Consider the following 20,026-nt stretch of genomic DNA (forward strand, 5'->3'; position numbering starts at 1 on the left):
AGGAACCATGAGGTTGAGGGTTCGGTCCCTGCCCTTGCTCAGTGGGTTAACCATCCGGCATTGCCATGAGCTGTGGTGTAGGTTGCAGACGGGGCTCGGATCCCGCGTTGCTGTGGCTCTGGCGTAGGCTGGAGACTACAGCTCCAATTAGACCCGTAGCCTGGGAACCTTCACATGCCGCGGAAGCGGCCCAAAAAATAGCAAAAAAAAGTATTTTGTGATCATTGGTCATAACTTTTCAAAAATGTGTTAGTTTATAAATTATAAAAATAAGAAATTAAAATTTTATTTTTAAAATGGATTTATATTAATCTTATAAGTATAAGACTCAATAGATAGAAACTCAGTGAAAAATTTTACTTATTTTTATTCCTATAATTTTGATTTAAATTTGTATATTTGTCATTTATGTGTGTGTATATATATATATATATATACACACACATACATACACATATACATGGAAAAGTATATTTAAAGAAACAAATACTCAAGTTACAGAGACATGTTACAGAAAAATGAGTTGGGCATTTGGAGTGACAGGTGTCTGACAAAACTAATAGACTTGCATAATGGTGATTATATAAGTATACTTGAAAAAATACACAGAAAACTATTAGTGGTAACACTTCAGCTAGTGAAGCTATGTTATAAAATTTTACTTACATCCCCCAGACATAAATGTTTTAATCATCAAAGAAAATCATATATACCTACAATTCATATTTGATAAGGCATTTCAAAAAACATATGCAATGGAGTATTACTCAACATAAAAAGAATGAAATAGTGTCATTTTCAGTAACATGGATGGACCCAGAGATTATCATACTAAGTGAAGTCAGACAAGGATAAATATCATCTAATGTCACTTATATGTGGAATCTAAAAAAAAGTATAAAATTAACTTGTCTGCAGAAGAAAAACAGACTCGCAGACTTTGAAAACAACCTTACGGTTACCAAAAGGGAGGTTTGGTGATAAACTGGGGGTTTGGGACTGGCATAGGCACACACTGTGATATATGGAATGGCTGGCCAGTGGGGATCTGCTGTAAAGCACAGAGAACTCTACCCGATATTCTGTGATAATCTGTGTGGGAGAAGAATCTGAAAGGGAGTGAAAGTGTGTACATGTAACACTGAGTTACTTTGTTGTACAGCAGAAAGTTTCACAACATTGTAAATCAGCTGTATTTCAATAAAATTTAAAAAAGCATGTCTTTTGGCAACTGAAGCTTTTTTTTTTTTTTACTTGTGTAATATTTTTGTTTCCTTTTCTCTTTGTTTTCTAGTGCTATCGTATCACTTTCTTCTGCAATTCTTGTAATTTTGTATAGCCTAGAATATGTTAGGTTGGCATTTTTTATTATTGTTATTGTCTTTTTCTTTAAGAAAAGACTGGGTGTTCGAAGTTAAGTATATTTTTAAAAACACAAGAGGTGATTATATAAAGTGCAGTTACCACCAGTGGGTAAACTCAATGAGTTTCCCCCTCTTTATCATCTTCTCTTCAGCACATTGTGTTGCATAGTAGTTAGTTATTCAGTAAAGATTGTTTTTAAACAAAAGAATCCACATATAAATAAATATAAACCTAGCTGTTCTTTATATTCCTAAAGAATAGATTAAACATAAAATAGCTTTAAGGTGGACACAACTTCATTTAAATTCCACTGAAGCCTTTTGTTCATATTACCTGAGACAATTCTAAAAAGAGTCCTGCTAAGAAGTTGCTGCTCTTCATATTTCACAATTGAGGAAACTGAGACATGCAGAGTTTAAGTACTTTGCCCACTTATCTAAGGATAAGAGAAAACAATTGAGCCGACCCTTAGATTTTCAATCCAAGCCTTTTTTAAGTGTCAAAAGATTACTTGTGTTTTTAACACATGATCTGAAAAAATACACATTATTTGATTTCCTATGCAGCTTTGAAAATTAGCTTTTTTATTACATAGGCTAAGTTTGATGTCTCTGAAAATCAGAGTATTTTCTATTGTTTTCTTTTTTCTTCTGTAAATTAATGCTAATAATTTCTGTGCTTAATGGTTTTAATGTTAAAAAAAAAAAAAAGAAAAGAAAATGAACGAAGCTAACCCGTATCACTTTGTTCCTTTTTGCATTTTTCCAGGTCCTGAGGAGGTGGAAACCAAGTGCCCCTTGAATCACATTGCTTGCCTAGGTGACAACAAATGTGTTCATTTATCCCAAATGTGCAACGGTGTCCTTGACTGTTCAGATGGGTATGATGAAGGAGTCCATTGTCGTGGTGAGTCCACTTGCAGAACAATACAGCTGAATATTGAATTTCTCATTGTTTTAATGAAAGTTCAAAGAGAACTTATAACCTGTCTTTTCTTTCACCCACAACTTTATCAATTATTGAGAAAGCATGAATTTTATTACCAGAAACACTCAATATGCATTTCAAAGCTATGACTATTGTGCTTTATTGAAAAATGCTGTTAGAAATTTAAAGGAAAAAAAAAAAAACCACACATTTAGACTTTTGAAGTGGTCTCAAATAATTGTATATTTCATAGAAAGGAGTACTTTTGAGCAAAGGGCTGATGAGAAGTCTTTGTCACAGTAGATTGGTCCTATATACCCAAAACTTGTTTTCCTGAACCTTTGCTTAAACAAAGAGTATTTGAAGTAAAACCTCAGCAACAAATGTATCAATAGGCTGTATCATCATATTTTTTCCCTTAATGTTTCTATGAAGTTATACTATTAACTTTCTTGTAATTTTCTTTTCAAAAATCTACATTCTAGAGTGGTCAAGGGCTTACCTATACTAATGATAGAGGTAAAAAAAATCTCAAAATTAGTGAAAAGTTATTTGGAACTGATGCATTCCAATAGAACTGGTTGGTAAAGGGGGATAAAATGTTAGACAAAGAAATAGGAAAAGTTAAGAATTAAGGAACCCAATCTAGAAACAGAATCAAGGTGTTAAGCGAATGAGTCTTCAAGTTGAACTGGGAAAGAAACCACTGAATCAGATGTTTCTATCACAGATTCTAGCATGTTGATTGTAACACAAATTATGTTTATTGAGTCTGTAAAAGGGTAACTCGTTCATGATGGGATCAGTAAGACAGTAAGGAATAGAAGGAACTATAGAAAACTAGAGATTCACAGCTGATGTCTACAGATTCATACAAAATTATGAAACATTTTGAAACATTTCTAGGTCATCATAAGTTCCAGTTTTTCAGGAGGAGCTCCACATTGATATGAGTTTAAAGTGTTCAAAGTCAGCTACTGCTTTTTAAACATTATACAGTCAACAATGTACAAAACTAAGAAAACTTGTCTGGATGCCAGACAGGGCTTAGTGGCTGCCAGTTTCCCATATTTGTGTTGAAATAAACTGGATTCAAAACCATAAATGGAGACATATATTAGAAAAAGGGTAAATCTTAGTTTCAGAAAGTAATCCAAAGTGGTAAGGTTGTTGATTGCACACAGAGCAAATGGGTCACTAGGTCTTTTTGCTCTTTCTGAAAGGATGTCCAAATATACTGGCTCTGGACAGAGACAGACTGAGAAGCTAAAGGTCTTCCTTCTAAGGCCAGGTTTCCTTTCTTAGCCTTGAACTCTGACAGGGTCATATAAGGAGACAGAGTCATATAACAAGTTTCAGTTATAAACACGTGTGTAATGATAATTAATGTAACATTTTATTTGCATTTAAAGGGTTTGTGACGTATTCCTTTTTATAATGGTATATTTTAAAAATGATGCTACTATAAAGTAGTGATAATGAAGTAATAGAAATGAAAGAGTTTAACTTTCTTTTAGGAAATTAATTATATTTTCTAGAGACCAAGTTTAACCACTTTAGTTATAATTCAGACTTCTTATTACATTTCAAACAAATATTCAGATAGCTGTGTGTGACTAAGTGTCTAAAAGTGAAATTGTCGTATTGCCAGATGCTTCCTCAGAGGTGATTATACACATTTGAATATCTTAGACATATTTCAGTACTGTGGATCATGTGAAAATATATCCAAGTTCTCTAATAAAATTTAGAGTTGTGATCAAATAAATGGTTGTGTTAATGGTAAAACAGGGGAGGAGTTCCTGTCGTGGCTAAGTGGCTAACGAATCCAACTAGGAACCATGAGGTTGTGGGTTCAATCCCTGGCCTTGCTCCGTAGGTTAAGGATCCAGCATTGCTATGAGCTGTGGTGTAGGTTGCAGACGCAGCTCGGATCCCTCATTGCTGTGGCTCTGGCTCTGGGTGGTAGCTACAGCTCCAATTACACCCCTAGACTGGGAACCTCCATATGCTGTGGGTGTGGCCCTAAAAAAGGCAAAAAGACAAAAGGATAAAAAAAAAAAAGTAAAATAGGGGATTCAACTAAAAGCAAAATAGTTGTACAAAAATAAAATGGTGTTAAATTTATGTCTATTTTTGAAAAGATAGTGTATATTTCAAGCTGAGATTTAGAGTGCATAGTTGCTTATGCTTCCATCTTTTTTCCTGTTCTAATTCAGGTTTCCAACTGGTGAAATTTTCATATCTTTATCACAAGTGACAATCTTTTTTCTTTCCTAATTTGCCAGTAGGAGGCTGACTCTACCACTTTAGCCTTTTAAGTATTTCTAGATTTCACCAAAGAAAGTGTTTTAAAAGACCTAAATAATTTATTAAGACTGTGGTGTACTTAGAAATAAGAAGTATATTTGAATCACTACCTGTCACTGACCTCAGTAGAGGGAAGGCTTTCCACCTACTTCCGTGGCCTCGCACAACTATGTAGAATGGTAGGATAAAGGTGACTGAAATGATATCATCATTCTAGAGTCCATGGTTTAACAGAATATTTCTGCATTGAGAAAAGCAAATTCGTAATGTGTTTGCCTGCTTGGCCTGATGATAGAGTGCCCTGAACACAGAGAGAAAATACAGGTCTTTGGGGCAATACCAGATTTCTCACATGTACATGGTTTGCGTTTAAATTAGAGAATATGATTGATTGTATCCAAAAGTTTATCATGAGAACTGAGTCTATTTTCCCAAGTTCCATCTCCTCCTCATTTGGGGTCACACTCAATGAAAAAAGGTTTTCTGAAGAGTTAGCTAGGCACCAGCCCTGTCAAGTCTCTAAAAACTTTCTCATCTACTATAAACATACAATAAAGAAACCCAATTAATTCAAATATTGTATTGATTTTTAGAAATGGTTTCCTTTGCAGAATAATTCTCTCTAAATCACTTCTCTTTTCATGGCTTCCCTTTTTGTTGCACTCTAAGAACATACTCTAAATAATTCTTCATGAATTGTAAGACATGATTTAAAGACGGATAGGTTTTCTTTTCTCTAATAAAAAGTCCAAAATACATTTGGTAATATACTTGTATCCTTTATGAAAATTATTAAGGAGAAAATTTAACATTTTGGAGGTTCTATTTTAGGCTTGGGAATGCTTTTGTTTCAACTGAATTGTTTTCTGATGGTTTCCTAGAAAAATCAATTTCTTCTTGGTAAGGGTAATGAAAAGATATCTATTATTAATGATTTTCTATAACACTGATATTTTAATCTACATAATTTAGCTTCATTTGAAGAAAGAAAAATGGATTTTGTACTTATAGGAATGTGCTTGTAAAAATTTTACAATAGGGACATTCAAAATCATCACATTATATTTCACAAAATTTCATGTCTTTCTACATAGCATTTCCTACTGGTGGTAATATCACTGTATCTAAATTGCATGAGCAATGAAAACATTCTATTCAGTATGATGCCTCTCAGTTCAGGACATTTCCACAAAAATCCTCACATCCAGGCAAAGAATGCTGGAAGCAATATACAAATTCAACTAATATAGACCACATAACCTGAGGTGTACCAAAACTTGATTTTAATATGTAACATTCTTATGATAATTCATTTTGTTAACATTTAAAGTAGCCATGAAGAAGAGAAGCCTTCTTTTAATTCACAACCCTAGTTAGATTACATTTTCAGTGCAAAATGGTCATATATTTAAATGCTCAAGAAATTGACAGTCTCTTATGTCACTGTGTACTCTTACTCTGTTAATAGAATAAAGAGACCAATCAGATTAGTACAAAAAGGATTCCAACTTTTGTAGCCCTAGAAAAAGTGATTATGTAATCTATGTGATCATTTTCCAGCAAACATTCCAATGTCATTTTAAATATAAGGGGAGTAAAGTGTGTGAAGAGCTTACAGAAACTGATTAGACAACAAAACTCTGACATCTGAAAAGCTCCCTACCTAAACACAGGAGTTTATAGATACACATACTGTACTTTGCTGATTTCTCTTTTTATTCTAAATCTGTTCCTACATAAATGAGTGTAGAATATATTCAGTTGGTGCATTTGACCAGGAACCTAAAGAAGGACAGCGTTCTTTTATGTATCATCTAACTCATTGAAATAATACATGTTAAGAAATTTCAAAATTCCATTTGATTCTTCTACTTTATTTGCCAATTCGAATATAATTTTTCTGATAAATGCAATTACATTTTCTCTAGCCATAATCTACTATAATGTATTTACTTTAAATTCCAACAATTTTAATGAATGTATTCTAATGTATTTATTTTAGATATCAACTTACAGTTTTTACAATTTTATATATTTGCTTTTTCTTTTACATTACTATTCATAAAACTAAATTCTTATAAGAAAAGGCCAAACAATCCTGAGGTAATTTACAAATTAAAGGCTTTCTCAAAATGGATCAAGGTAAATGGCAATATTTATTATCTACAATGATTCACCATAGAAAAGTGGTGAGGCAGGAGGACCTGGGTTTGTGTGCTCAGACCACTTTTGATTACAAGACTTGTGTAAATCTCACATATTTCACATATTCTAAAAAGGAATTAATCTTGTCCAATTATTTAGGTTTATATAATTTATTTGACAAAATTAAATTTAATACGTTTAATGAAAGTATTAGGAACGAATTCTTAACTCACATTCAGGACTCTATTATTGTTCATTCTTCCAGAAAGGAAATGTTTTATCTTGTGGTGGTGTTTTCCTAGTCATTGCAATACTGATTTCAGAGTATCATAAGAATAGCCTGTATTCAAAAAAGAAGGAAGAAGTGAAAGAAGTTGGTGAATTTGATAAAGAAAACAATTGGGAGTTCCTCTCGTGGCTCAGCAGGTTAAGAATCTGACATTAGTGCCTGTGAGGATGTGAATTTGACCCCTGGCCTCCCTCAGTGGGTTGAGGATCTGGTGTTGCTGCCAGCTGCAGCATAGGTTGCAGATGCAGCTTGGATAAAGTGTTGCTGTGGCTGTGGTGTCAGCCTCAGCTGCAGCTCTGGTTTGATCCCTAGCCTGGGAACTTCCATTTCCTGCAAGTGTGGCTGCTAAAAAAAAAAAATAAAAGAAGGTGGCGGGGGGGGGCGGTGAGGAGAAGACAATAAGAAAACATTTGAATTTGGAGCACTTTGTTGCTTTTACTTTCACTTTATTCTGTGAATGAATCTTGTCCTACTTCCATTTTAAAAGTTCCCAGTGAAAAGTATTGCCAATCCCTTCCTAAATTAAAATGAATTTATGCTGCAGAAGGGAAATTCAGCATGCAGAATCTGAAAACAAAGGTATGGAGAAAGGTGTGATTGCACAGCGCTGTAGAAAGTGTATGTCAGCAGCATAAAATTTAAATAAAGAACATAGAGGGAAATTACACAGTTTGCACTTAAGTCCCTTGAAACATTGGTAAGCCTAGAACTAGAAAACAAGCAACTGGAATAAGGCAGGAGGATCTGGGTTTGTGTGCTCAGACCACTTTTGATTGCTAATGCTCCCACAATTTAAGAATAGATCCTGCTTTATTCTTTGCTTTGTATTGGGTTAAGGTTATCAGATAATCTCAAATCTATCTCAAGGGTAAGCATTTTCTTTCAAAGAGATTAATTTAAGTAATTGAGTTAGTTTCATGAAAGTCTCTGACCCTTAACACTCATAATAGTTTCAGGGCCAAATTAATGCTTTTCAGAAGCAAAACAAAATTCCTAGAAAGAATAGGTCTTCAACAAGAGTATCAGTCCTTTGCAGGACTATTGCAGATATTGTTTGTGTTGACCGACGACACCTATATGAAATTAGGATAGTGCACTTCATGCACTATTAAACTTATGTGTTATACATACACACACACATACGCATAACATATAAGTACACATATATATGTACATACATAAGTACACATATTCATATTTCAGTCTTAAGTTTTTCAAATTCCATTTAATTAGAAAGATATTAGAAAGGTATTTTTAACACTGATTTTTCAGCTGTAATTGTAAACTAATCCCCCTAAAGAAAATTAGATTTTATGTTTCAGCTGTTTGTTTGAATATGCTGACTTCTAGGGACAAACTAGCTAACTCAATACCTGTACTAAAAGGGTGACTGAGTAATTTGGCTCTATATCATAGCTCAGCATTCAAAAGCATAATCTAAGATAGCTTATGATTTACTGGAAATGATCCTTTTTTAGCAGATTTACATCTTTGATTTTTGTTAAGACTATACTAACTAGTATCCCCTCCCCCAAATAGAATTAATTTTAAGAATAACTATGAAAGCACAAAATTTTTTTAAGTATAGAAAAAAATGGTGCATAGATACACTAATAGCTTAAAATGATCTAACACTGAAAAATCTAACTTAAAAAATTAGATATTCTTTATTAAAATATCTCAGATTCTGTATCTATCTCTTTTTGATAAATACTAGTTTCAAACTAACATTTTTTTGACCCAGTCTTTCCTTGGTAATAGTCCTAGTGCATTATGGACCTTCAATTATTGTTGAATTGATAAAAAGCCTATATGAAACCATAAAAAACCTGAGACTCAGGTTTCCTACCTCTGGGAATCTCTCCTCAGCAGAAGAGACTTATTGATAGTTCCACCACTTTGGGAATTTTTAATTTATGTGAGTATTCTTGGATACTTGGACTCATCATTTATCTGAATCTTTCCCCTCACCCTTATCTTCCAGATATGATGGAAAACAATAGCTGGTGAGAAATTAAAAAAGGGTATGAGGCCAAAATGAATATTATAAATGTGCCAATAGAGACACAGTAAAGTTTTCCCTATTGTCAATTCATGTAATAACTCTAGTAAATGTTTATTGAGCATTGACAGTATTCCAGATGTTCACCTAAGCACTAGGGATGCAGAAATCCTATTTTTTGCCTTCATGGAATTTACATGTCTTACTGAGGGAAGGTAAAAATGACTGAGAAAAAGTCAAATGATCATCTAATTCCATTGGAGGGGATGCAGGAGAATTTACCAAGAGAGTTGATGTGTATCTCACATTAAGTTGAGTAAGCAAATGAGAGAAGAAGTTTTCAAAACTAAGGAACTATGTACACAGAGGCACAAGTAAATAAGAAAGCAGTGTACACTCATGAGAGCTCTATGTTATTTGGTAAGTTTGAAGCATAGTGTCTTCAGTGGAGAGAGAGATGAGTTTGAAGCTGAAAAAATCCTTGGTATTAGAACTAGAGTGGTTACCTTGGAATAAGGATACATTATGACCCACTTAAAATGTACTGCATAACATTCTAAAGAGAGTGTAAAAAAGGACACTAGGATATATGCTCAAAAATATTAAGAGAAAAAAATAAAAAAAATACAAAAATACAAAAAAGGAGTTCCTGTTGTGGTGCAGCAGAAACGAATCCTACTAGGAACCATAAGGTTGCAGATTCAATCCCTGGCCTGGCTCGGTGGGTTAAGGATCAGCATTGCCGTGTGCTCTGGCGTAGATCACAGACATGGTTTGGATCCTGGAGTAGGCTGGCAGCTGTAGCTCTGATTGGACCCCTAGCCTGGGAATCTTCATATGCCGTGTGCGCAGCCCTTAAAAAAAAAAAAAGAAAGAAAAATGCAAAAAATAAAATAAAAACATATTATGAGGAGGTTATATGATGTTTTACCATCAAGCATATGAAGGCTAGAATTGTTATATATAGCAAATTATGCAACTTATTCTTAGAGGGTTAAAATGCATTATTATTATCAGAGAAATTTGAGCTAAACCATTATGTTCCCTCACATTGATCAGTTCCCCAAATAAGGCATGTTAAGAATTATTCTTTAATGTGTCACTTGGATGTAGTTTCTTGTAAAGGTAAGTCAAGATAGATAGCATGGGGAGTCACAGTAAGTGAAATCTTTTTTAGACAAAAGTTAGGTACTGGGAAAGTATGCTTACTATATTAAGTAACCAAAATCCTATCCTTAGCAAACTACCAAAATACCACCTTAGTTGATGCCTGAGTTTTATTCTCTTGAATCTTAACTTGGGGAAATATATGACTGTTTCAATATTATTCAAAGGAATGAATTATAATAAACTGTCACTCAGCTCTCTACTCAACCTCACATGTTAGGCCAAATCCCCTGTGATTCATTATTTGGTTTTTTGACACAAGCAGCTTGATATTTAAAAAAGTAAGGAATTAAAGCAGGTAGCTAAGGATGAATGGCATCCCCAGGAGTCACACACAAAAGCAGTTTGAGAGTAAAGTTTAAGTTCTGTGACCTTGAGTTTTCTTTTGCCAGTTTTGACTACTAGGCTTTAACGTATCAACTCAGAGATACATGTACAATTGTTATGCTTCAGAATCCTTTCTGACCTGTTCTTAAAGCAGCACAATGACTTGTAGAAAATATACTGAATACCATTTTTGAACTAACTATACATTCCTTGTCAGTTTTGTTAATTGAGCAGGAAAAAAAATATGCTGAGTGACTAGCAAGCTGAAGAACTACTAACAAGCTTGCAGAATGGAATGTTTCAATTTGACTATTAGGTCTAGCCCTTTGACAAAATTAGTGCTTTCATTTGATGAGGGAGGTGGAAAGGAATTGGAAAATTTCATTTTAACCCTTTGAAATAGCTTTGCAGTATTAAAAATAGGAAGTTAAGAAACATTAGGAATTAAGCTTTCATAATAGAATCTGGAAGGAATAATAAGAGACTTCTCAAAGTTATTCAGTAAAGAAAGTTTACACCTTGAAGGGAAAAAATGTCATCCCAATGAGAAGTAACTAATAAATAAAATCTGTGAGATTCATTAAGCCTAGTCAGGAATTCAAGTAAATCTTACAGAATTCTGTAGAGGGAAGTTTTCACACATTTTAGCTAGTGTTTTCAATTCTGAATTTGTAATCTGTCCAAAATTGCAGAACAAACTATTTCTGCTGCTTTTTCTTGAATCCATTGTTAGAACTTATGTAGTAAACTCTACTCTACTAAATGACATGTGTATTAATGTCATCATAACTAAGTATCTCAATAAAAAAAATAATATCCAAAAAAATAGAATACCTGTGAGACTAGTGACCTCTGATAGCTCCATAATCAGTCTGTTTGTAGTCAATCAAACTATTTGTTTTACTCATGTAGATGCAATAGAGAAATAGGCCTGTATATTTTAAGTTTCACCAACCTTTGTGTGTAGATTTATATATTTGAGTTTCAAGATAACAAACTCATTAAAGATTAATCTTTTGAGGACAAAATAGATCATCCAGATTTATTTCCACCAAGCATTTGCATTCTAGCTCCCCATTAGGTGTGTGGTTAAGAGAAAGTATAAAATTTGAAATTTTGCAAATTCCCATTGTGGCTCAGTGGTAACGAGCCTGAGTAGTAACCATAAGTATGTGGGTTCTATCCCTGGCCTTGCTCAGTGGGTTAAAGCATCCAGCATTGCTGTGATCTGTGGTGTAGGTCAAAAACATGGCTCAGATCTGGTGTTACTGTGGCTCTGGCATAGGCTGTCAGCTGTATCTCCGAATTCAACCCCTAGCCAGGGAACTTCCATAAGCCCCAGGTACAGCCCTAAAAAGCAAAAGCAAAAAAAAAAAAAAAAAAAAAAAAATGAAATTTGATTTCAAGCACATGACCTCTCTATTCCACAAGGAGCTGAGCACCAACCAGTGCAGAGGATCCACTGTAGTTGTGGAAACCACAAGATGCCAACTGAAAGGAGATAACTTTGCTCACAGAGCTTCTGAATTAGGTCAGTAAGACCAGAGCCAAGGCTTAAGTGTTAGATACAAGGAGAATGGGAAGGACAAGCCCCGAAAGCACTTTTCAGTTCCATTAGCTGAAACGTGTGATGTGTTCTTACTTGGACTATAGGCAAGAAACCAGGAGTGCCAAGAAAAAAATCTATATGGTTCAATAAATGGCTCAGAGATTTATCCAATATTCTCAGAGCAGAAGCACTGAGAGCCTAAATTGTTTAAATTGTAGTTAGGTCAATAAATATTACTTAAAGAGTTCTCTAAGAAGTTTGGAGACGGAGATTAGGAGGTATAAAATACTCTTAAATCTAAGAGGTTTATATAGAATATGTAAATATTTATATATTTAAATTATATATATAAAATTTGTTGCATACAAATGTGTATAGATATACCCACACATGATTATGTAGTCTATTAGATTTTCCTGGCCTGTGTTTATTGGATATCTAGTTGAAATGATTATTTCAGGGAATTTTTTTTTTAATTACACTTTTATGCATTCCACCTTTCTTGTGGTTTGTTTGTTGCTGTTTTTAAAACCAGAAAAATGTAATGTTTCTACTAGCCATATCCTTACTTTGAGTGCTTAGGTACTCCTCCCAGACAAATATCTTCCAGTTTCTTTTCTGTAAGTCAGGTTTGTATCCCACCCATTTAATCTAATTATGCATAACAAAAAGTGCAGAACTGAGAGAAATAAGCTTGTGATCAAAGCCTAATAATCTCACGTAACACAGTTTAATTTACCTTTCGAGGTGAACTTTCAAAGCAAAGTCACTTCACTGCAAGGACTCAATCAATTATGCAGGCAAGACAAGCACACAGGAAACAGAAAGATGAAGTGCCAAAGCGCACGTGCTGAATAACTCACAAAGTGTCCCATTCTGGATGCCAGAATTATTGGCCTCAAAATGTGCTCTTTGTCTGGAAGATTCACTTCTGCATCTTGCCTAAAGTGATTTGTTCCTTTCAGTTTTGTATCTTCTTATTTAGCAGAAATATCTGCAATATGCAGAAGGGAAGCAAAGGTCTCCTCAATGACTATAACTACAAATAGAGAAGCAGCAATAACTTTCTCTCAGCGTGAAACAGAACTGTAGGATAATAGGGCCAGAAGGGACTTTCAGAGGTCATCCAGTCCATCCATCTGCCTTCAGGCTGGTCTGAACCCACACTTGCCTAGACAGATTGCTATCTACCCAATTTGGAAGGCCTCCAGGGGAAGAAATTCTAACAACCACTTTTAGTAACATAGTCAATGCTTAGCAATTTGCACTCTGAGCAAATGCTTGCATATTGCATTATAAAATTTTCCATGCCCTTTCAGCTTTTAGCCTTTTCTCTCCAACAGATTGTATATTCCCGTGGCTTCATTGCATTTTTCATGCACTTTTTCAGATAGACTTAAATTTTCAAAATCTCTAAAGTTATAAACCATCCCTCCCAATAAAGCAAGATGCAGTCTGACCTACATCCACTCTAATTGACTACCATAGCTCCCAACTCCTATGATTCTCTGAACCTATTTTTTATAACTTGCTATTGCCTTGCTCACTCAAGTTGCATCAGTTAGGATTCAAATTTGGCTGTGAAAAACAGATCTTAACAAGACTGGTAGAAAAAGGTAGTAATTCATTCTTCTTTCTTATTAAAAAAAAAAAAAAAAATCCAGAGATAGGTATGATCCATAGCAGGTAAGGTGATTTCTTGGTGTGATTTGTGTTCCAGACACCTATCTTTCTCTTCTGCCATCCTTGTCATTTGTTGCCTCAAGGTAGGCTTGTGGTCATAGATGGCTGCTGCAGCTCCAAATATGACATCCACATTCTTGGAAAAAAAATAATAAAATACCATTACCAAGCAAATCAACTTCTTCTTTAGAGAACTTTCCAGAAGCTTAACCCCCAAATTTCTATTTCCGCACCACTGGCCAGAATTTTAACGCACATCCAACCTCACTTGCATGAAAGATTGGGAGATGCAGTTTTTTTCCATTATGCAAACACTGCTTATATAAAATCAGACTTGAAAGAAAGGGGTAATGGACATTTGGTTGCAACTAGAAGGTTTTGCTGTGTATGCCTTAATAACACAATCAGAAAATTGTTTACTCACCAGATAAGTGTGGCAGTTGTACTGTTAGATAAACCTATAAGAAGATTCTAAAGGACAGAGAAAGCTGGACATTAATTAGAAATGTGTCTTTGAAAACAAGCAAATGGGCCTTAACCTAACAAAAATTTAGGATTAAACTTGAGACTTTTTAAAACTATCTGCATTTCAAAATCTTGGCTATCATTTCACATCTCTGGTCAGCCAACCCTATTTCATCACTATTTTTATTATTTGGTTTGTCATGATGTATACACTTTTGTTATTTTATTTACTATTTTGAGAATTTTATGTTAAACTGCTTTGTTAACTTCTCTCTCTTATAATAACTGTCCTGTTTTGTTCTGTTTTGCTTTCCAAAGACTACAGTCTCAAACCAATCAAATCCGCCCCAAATATTTTATTGTTTTTGACTTTTGTTTTATTTTGAAGTGTTGAATTAGTCGCCCTTTGAGTCCCAAATCCCACCAACTGATTATTTCTGCCATTTTTTTATATCCCCAAATAAATTCCTATCTGTGAGATACCAGTTAAAAATGCCATTTTTACCCGCTGGTTCTAGAGAGTAAGTAGGCACTGGAAAAGATCTAGATAAAAAATCACAGTTGAAACAACGTTTTGGATAGTTTTATCTCTATGTAAAGAGAGAAAAGAGAAGGAGGGAGTGTATATATAGTATAGTATCACTTGAGACCCATTGCAAGTAGTTCTCAAATTAAAATCCTGATGTTTAAGTAAGAGATGAGCAAGATAAATTCTATGTGTTGAGAGGAATCAAAGTCAGAGAAAAATGTTAGTGATTGTATCAAATTCACTATGAACATAACTCTCCTATCCTTCTCATTTTTAGCAGAGGGAAAATCCATATCAGTGTGGTGATGTGCTTTTCTTTTGAATGGGCAGGTGAGCTGGGGAACCCCTTGGCATGAAACTAAATGTCTCTTCCACCTAGCTTCTCTGGGTTAGAAAGATCTGTGTGAGTTAACACGTCTGGACAATGTGGATTTTCTGATATTAACAGTTTATGTCTTTTAGAACCCTGGAGTTGAGAAAAATCTTACTGACGTGTAGTCAGCAATATCTGCCAAGCTGGAATAACTGTATTTCTAGTCTATACATTTCATTGAATTACACAGCCCCAAAAATCAGGGGAAAAAAAATAACAAAACAAATCTTGGACATATATAAAAACATAGTGGATTTTGAAATTATTGATATATCTTATCTTCCTTGCTTAAATAATTATTATGGAAGAAAGGAATAACACTTATTTTTTAAAATTTATATATAAAGACATCCTTTATTATTGTTAGACTATTTTTGTTTGTTTCTGAGCTAAACTATCCTTGTTGAAATCTCACTTGTATTTTTTTTTTTCCTATTTGATTGTTGGATTTTTCTCCCAAAGTTTGCTTCACCAATGTATATTTCCGTTTTCCTTCAACAGCTTTTTCATTTGTATCTGTCATTTTTAAAAATTTTGGACATGTAATAGTTTCTATGAGAAACTTTGGAAACTTTTTATTTCCCAAAGCAAATGTAAGTATCCCCAAAGTACTAAATTACAATAATTTCTTGCTCTTCGGATACATGTGGAATGTACAATAATTCCTTTGAATGCACACTCAACACTTAGTTCATTGATTTGGGTGGTGCAACTTTTTTGACATTTTATTGCATGCAACCAAGGTACTACATATCTATAAAGGACCAGTACTAATTTAAATTAAAAATACCCAAAAGTTTTCATATATTTTCTAATGCAAAATATTAAAGGGTCATCCAGTTCTCTTTATGATGTTTTAGAAAAGTTATGCACTTACTATTTAACTTAGTCTAGGTTGTTATTTAGCTCTATTCCTATCTAAATAAAGTCACAACTGGAAAATTTTGTCAGAGGGTTTCCTAACTCTTAAGAAATTGCAGTATATACTGGTAGCATAGATGCATATCACTATGGATATTTCAGATCATATTTTACGCTGTAATAAGCATTAAAATGCAATATTTAAAATTATATTATTTTTTGTTCACTTTTCACTTGGACAAGTGATTTTATTGTTGGCGTTGGGCAACTAGTCACTACTAATATAGCAACAAACAAGGCACAGAACTTAAATTTTCTTTTTTGTTAGGTTAAGGCCCATTTATTTGAGCAATAAAAAGGAGAAAATGGAACATTTTCCCCTGCTCTTATTGTATAATGGGAGTAAAATATATGTGAACTAAAATTAGATATAAGGCTATAATTGAACTGATATGTGTAAAAGTCAAGTAAAAGTTCAGTTTTAGGTATTATCAAAATTAAATTATAACTAGTTTAGAAGTATTTCTGTAGAGATATAATTTAGTAATACAGAGCAAACTAGGTGCCATTAATTTGATCATAATTGATAGACTAGAAAGGAGTTACAAATGAAATAAAGTATGGATGTGTGATTAGCAAATAAAAGATTAAATGTTATATGTCTGAGAGAAAGCTTTGTAGGGGAGATTCAATTTAAAAAAACTCGTTAAAACAGAGTTGAAACCTGATGAACCTGCAGGCTATAAATTGCAACAAGGTGAATAACCACAGGGCAGGAAAATGGTATAAAATGCATATTAACCTTTTGTGATATGCATGCAGCAGGTTAATCTGGATTAGATAAAGAAAATAATAGTCTGATAGAGAATAATTTTCAAAATTGATTCAATGTTACCTATTTTGTATGATCACAAAGAATCGTTCATTTCAATATCCTTATGTCACCTTTGCTGTTAAATGATGAAAACTATCTTAGTTTAAAAGGCCCTGAGCTAGTTGTAAGAATGGTAGGATCACATCTTCTAAACAAAAATCTTGTATGAAAATACTTATTTTATTTTAAAACATGCTCAAGGACTGTTTCATGGGTCAGTTATTCCTTAAGGTAGCTTTTCTTCTTGGCACTTAATGTTTCAGAGACTTGTTTTCTTCAGAGTTGTGTGCTTATGCTAGTTTCATGCTCTTCTTCATAGAATCAGTTTTCCAAAATGTAATTTCTCTGTTCATTCTTTTATTTACCTATCAGATAAATATTTACTCAAAATCCATATCTGCCAGTCATTATGCTAAGTTCTGGGGATAGTCAGAGAGTTCATATCCTGAAGGCTTTCCCACCATTGTGTGTGGATATAACTGATGAGCAGATAATGTAGTTAGAGCACTGCACTGATAAAAATACAATATCGTCTTTAAAGAAGCCACAATTGGACCTGAAACTTAAATTCCCTAGAGAAATATTGTCATGGAACATTGGTAAGTATAACCAGCACTTAGAATATGTTCAGAATAAAGTGGTTCTTACTTTGAATCATATCAGTTTTTTGTTTTTTAATTTTTAAGTATGAATGATTGAGCGGTTCATTGAAAGTTTTTCAACTTATCCTTTTTAGATCCCCTTCATTTGCTATTGATTCTTGCACCTTCACATGCCTTAAACAAGAATGAGGCTTTATTGCCTCAGGTAACTTCACTTTTGGTCTTGCCCGATGGTCTTATTGAATTCAAAATTAAATTCTCACTACTCCCAAGTCCGGGGAAAATGGAACTGATTTTGCTAATATTTTCAAGGAATGTTTTGGGGCTGCGTTTCTGTAGCACCTCTTCTGCACCTACAATACCACTCATTAGGAATTAAAAGAAAGTGCCAGGAAGCCACTGCTCTCTACCCTTCTCCTCCCTCTGTCTGTCTTAAATCCTCCAGTACATATCCCAGTGTCTTTATTACTAAGTCTTTTCTCTTATTTATACTCATCACCATAGAACTTTAGTAATCATCACAGACTCTTATTTTGTCTTTTTCTCAGTCTTTCACTGTGCACTCTATAATTCACAGTTCACTATCTGCAGAACTCCATGCACACTCAACTTCATCTTTTACCAATCCCATCAACTTCTTGGTAAAGGACACCCAGTCCTTCCTTCCTGATTACCCTGGAGACCTCTCAAATAAAAATGAATTTTCTATAATGGTTCTCCTACCCCTGGGCCTAAAGTTGGGATAAGTTTTCTCCATCCTCCTTATTGCTGCCTGAAGACCGTTCTTCCTCCCTTACTAAAAATATTCAGCTTTATAGCTCACACCATCAGATTATTTTATCCACTATTCTTCATTACTATTATTTTTTGCTGACGCCCAGGTCATTCTCTTCTCTTTCTCATTGATTGTAGCTCTGTCTCTCCAGTGCTACTTCTGTCTAAATTCTTGACAAGTTCAATATATTTTCAGATAATATTTATAATAACTTGGCCTCTCAATTTCTTTGTCCAACCTCAGCTACTCACACCAGTTGCCATTGCCTAGAATCTAGATTTTGCCATTGGTGATCATTGCAAGCCTTCCATCATCTCAATTTTTTGCAGTCCTCTTTGCCTACTACCATCTACCTTTCTGGCTTGCCACCTCTAACACCTCTTATTTCCTCTAATATTTCCATTCCAGCAATCCACCAGAACATTATACCCACTTATACTCCCAACTTTCCACAGATTTAGACATCCTTGATGCGTTCACTTTCCTCTTTATTCTTTTTAAATTCCATAGTCTATCATTTAATCAATCTACCACATAGTACCTCAACCGCCTAGCCATTCACTTGCCCCCCTCATACTCAAATGGCAAAGTCACAATTCTCATTACATCCAATTCTATTTGTGCAACTAAACCTGTCTGAAAGAAAGGAAATAACCACACTGACTGGTTTCACTTTAAATTCATAACCACAAGCCTCAATTTTGCCCTTAATGTTATCAGCCAATCGTATTATACATTCCTAGTTAATTTACTCTTCTTGGAGTCTATTTCACATCTTGCTATCTATTCTCAAATCAGCCTTTTCTTACCCATCCTCACTCTCAATTAATTATTTTACTTTCCACGTGGCTAAAAACACTGAAGCAGGGAAAAACATACACCAACTCCCTTCACTAAATAGACTGACTTTTTGGCATCTGCACTTACACACTCTACCTTCTGACTTGTTCCTCTAAATGACCTAGCTGCAGTCTTGTCTGAAGCTAATTCAGGATCTTGAATGTTTTTTTGTCTTTTTAGGGCCACACCCATGGCACATGGAGTTTCCCAGGATAGGGGTCAAATTGGAGCTGTAGCCACTGGCCTACACCACAGCTACAGCAACGTGGGATCTGAACCATGTCTCTGACCTACATCACAGCTTACAGCAACGCTGAATCCTTAACCCACTGAGTGAGGCGAGAGGTCAAATCTGCATCCTCATGGATACTAGTTGTGTTCGTTAACCACTAAGCCATGACGGGAACTCCATGGATCTTGAATGTTCTGAACTATTCATACATATTGTTCCAGCTCTCTCCTCTCTCTCCTATACTATCCATTTCTCAATTTACTGATTCATTTTCATAAACATAAAATTGTATTTTATCTTCCATCCTAAAATATGTATGTGTTTTTTTCTTTCTCCTGACACCACCTCCCCTGCTATCTCCTCTGCTACTTCTTTGTTTCTATTCATGTCTCTAACTCTCATTCTCTGTTAAACATAGTACAGTCTGTCTTTCACTTCTACCACTCCAATGAAACTGCTCTCAGCAAGGTCACCAACAGCCTCTGTAATAGTACACCCCTTGTCAATTTAAAAATTTTCCCCTTAATTTTTCTATCAGTAATTTTTGACATAGCTAATCACTTCCTCCTCCTTCTCACATATTCTTCACTTGTCTTTCAGTATACCACCACACTCTGTTGGTATTCTTAGCTCACTGGTTCCTCCTTTTCCATCTCAATTACTAGTCCTCTGTTTCTCCTTAAACAAATTCAGTCTTTGGCCTTCTTCTCT

General features: G+C 34.4%; 1 protein-coding gene across 1 annotated transcript in view; it reads left to right on the plus strand.

Annotated features, from left to right (window-relative positions):
* Nucleotides 1–20,026, plus strand: part of LRP1B (LDL receptor related protein 1B) — a 1,887,165-nt gene that overhangs the window by 652,098 nt on the left and 1,215,041 nt on the right. The window contains 1 exon segment of the mRNA XM_021076285.1: nucleotides 2,134–2,271. Coding sequence (XP_020931944.1) covers nucleotides 2,134–2,271 — 138 coding nt within the window.

This window comes from Sus scrofa, chromosome 15 (assembly GCF_000003025.6).
Source record: "Sus scrofa isolate TJ Tabasco breed Duroc chromosome 15, Sscrofa11.1, whole genome shotgun sequence".
NCBI classification, from domain to species: domain Eukaryota; kingdom Metazoa; phylum Chordata; class Mammalia; order Artiodactyla; family Suidae; genus Sus; species Sus scrofa.